The following is a 1405-nucleotide window of genomic DNA, read 5'->3' as shown; positions in this document are numbered from 1 at the left end:
CTAATGGCAAAGACATTGCCCAGTCTCACAGGAACTGTGTGCAAACCACACGAAGGAAGCCTGGTTGAGGAGGCTCTACGAATGTCTGGGCCCACCTGGTGAGGCGCGGGGGAGTGGCGACTGCCGGGGTCTGCTCCCTCGGCTGGACCCACTCTTCACCACAGTGGACCTGATGCAGATCAAGAGGCTACAGATGGGCTGACAGAAAAGGGGGTGAGGAAAACCCCCCAGAAATACGAAGCCAAACTCCAAACTATATTCTGCTAATCAGTTTTTTGATCAAAAATTCAAAAGAGAGAAAACCACAAAGTACAAAAGCTTTTCTGATGCTTTTCATTATCACAGAACACGCCACCTGCAATGTGTGCAAAGAGGAAATGAAGGGTGGAGGGACAAGAAGTCAAACTGGGAAAGCCTGAATGCTCATTTCACTTCTTCTCTTTCTTCTTGTCCTTCTCATTCATGGCCAGAATCATCATGAGTTTTCTGAAGAGAGTAACGAAATCTAAGAAGAGATCAATGCAGTGCCAGATATAATCCTTATCACCATGTTCAGCCTTCTCAATGATGAGTTGAGTATCAAAAAGGACAAAGCCACACATGACCACTAGTCCCACATATAAGTTTGCCTGGAAAAGCCAAATGGATCCAAAGAAAAGGTTCCCCAGGGAAGACATGAGCATCAGGCTCATAGCTGACATCAAGATACCTCCCAGAAAGAGGTAGCTCCGGCGCTTAGCATAGAGTGCACTCAGAGTGAAGCAGGTGAAGATCATTGCTGTGCCCATGAAGGCAGTGGGAAGGATGCTGGGATTGACAGCGATGCAGAACTCCAAAGCAGGGCCCAGGCCAACTCCTGTAAGGAAAGCAAATCCAGCAAGAAGTCCCAGTCGTTTCTGCTCAGTTTCATGGTTATGAGGTGTTGCCATCAGCCAAATCATTAACCCCAAGGAGCTCAAGGCAGAAAGCAGGCCAGCCTGAATGAAATGAGTGACCACATGGACATAGGCTCCTGCAGCTGCCAGAAACATACACAGGGCAAAGCTGGCATAGACCTTCTTCAGGTGCTGCTGTGTAGAGGGGGTTATATGGGAAAATTTTAAAAGTGCATCAAAGTTGATCTTCCGATCAAATATATTCATGGTGAATATATGTGTCTGTGAGACACAGCCTCCGCTCTCTTCAGCTCGTCTCAGGCCGACCGGCTCTCCTGACACCGGATGTGTTCTCGGCTATGTTGTATTTTAACTAGTCCACTAAATAATGAGGAAAAGAAGAAAAGAGTTTATAAAGTTCATACCCGATCTTACTTTACCTCTAAATGTGGAATGTTCCTTCTTAAATAAATGTATGCAATTCATATTAAGTTGCCTTGAACCGTCCTGTACCTCTTAAATATAATTAA

The 1405-nt window shown here is 45.8% G+C and overlaps 1 protein-coding gene across 1 annotated transcript; it reads right to left on the bottom strand.

Annotated features, from left to right (window-relative positions):
- Nucleotides 1–428: 428 nt before the first annotated feature.
- On the bottom strand, nt 429–1142 carry LOC308279094 (bax inhibitor 1-like; the record flags this gene model as incomplete). Its single annotated transcript, XM_080719056.1, has 1 exon — nt 429–1142. One exon carries the CDS (start codon nt 1140–1142, stop codon nt 429–431), a length of 714 nt encoding a protein of 237 aa, XP_080575182.1.
- Nucleotides 1143–1405: the final 263 nt, after the last annotated feature.

Source organism: Muscardinus avellanarius (genome assembly GCF_963383645.1).
Source record: "Muscardinus avellanarius genome assembly, chromosome: 1".
Lineage (NCBI taxonomy): Eukaryota > Metazoa > Chordata > Mammalia > Rodentia > Gliridae > Muscardinus > Muscardinus avellanarius.
This window is presented reverse-complemented; position numbering and strand designations above follow the sequence as displayed.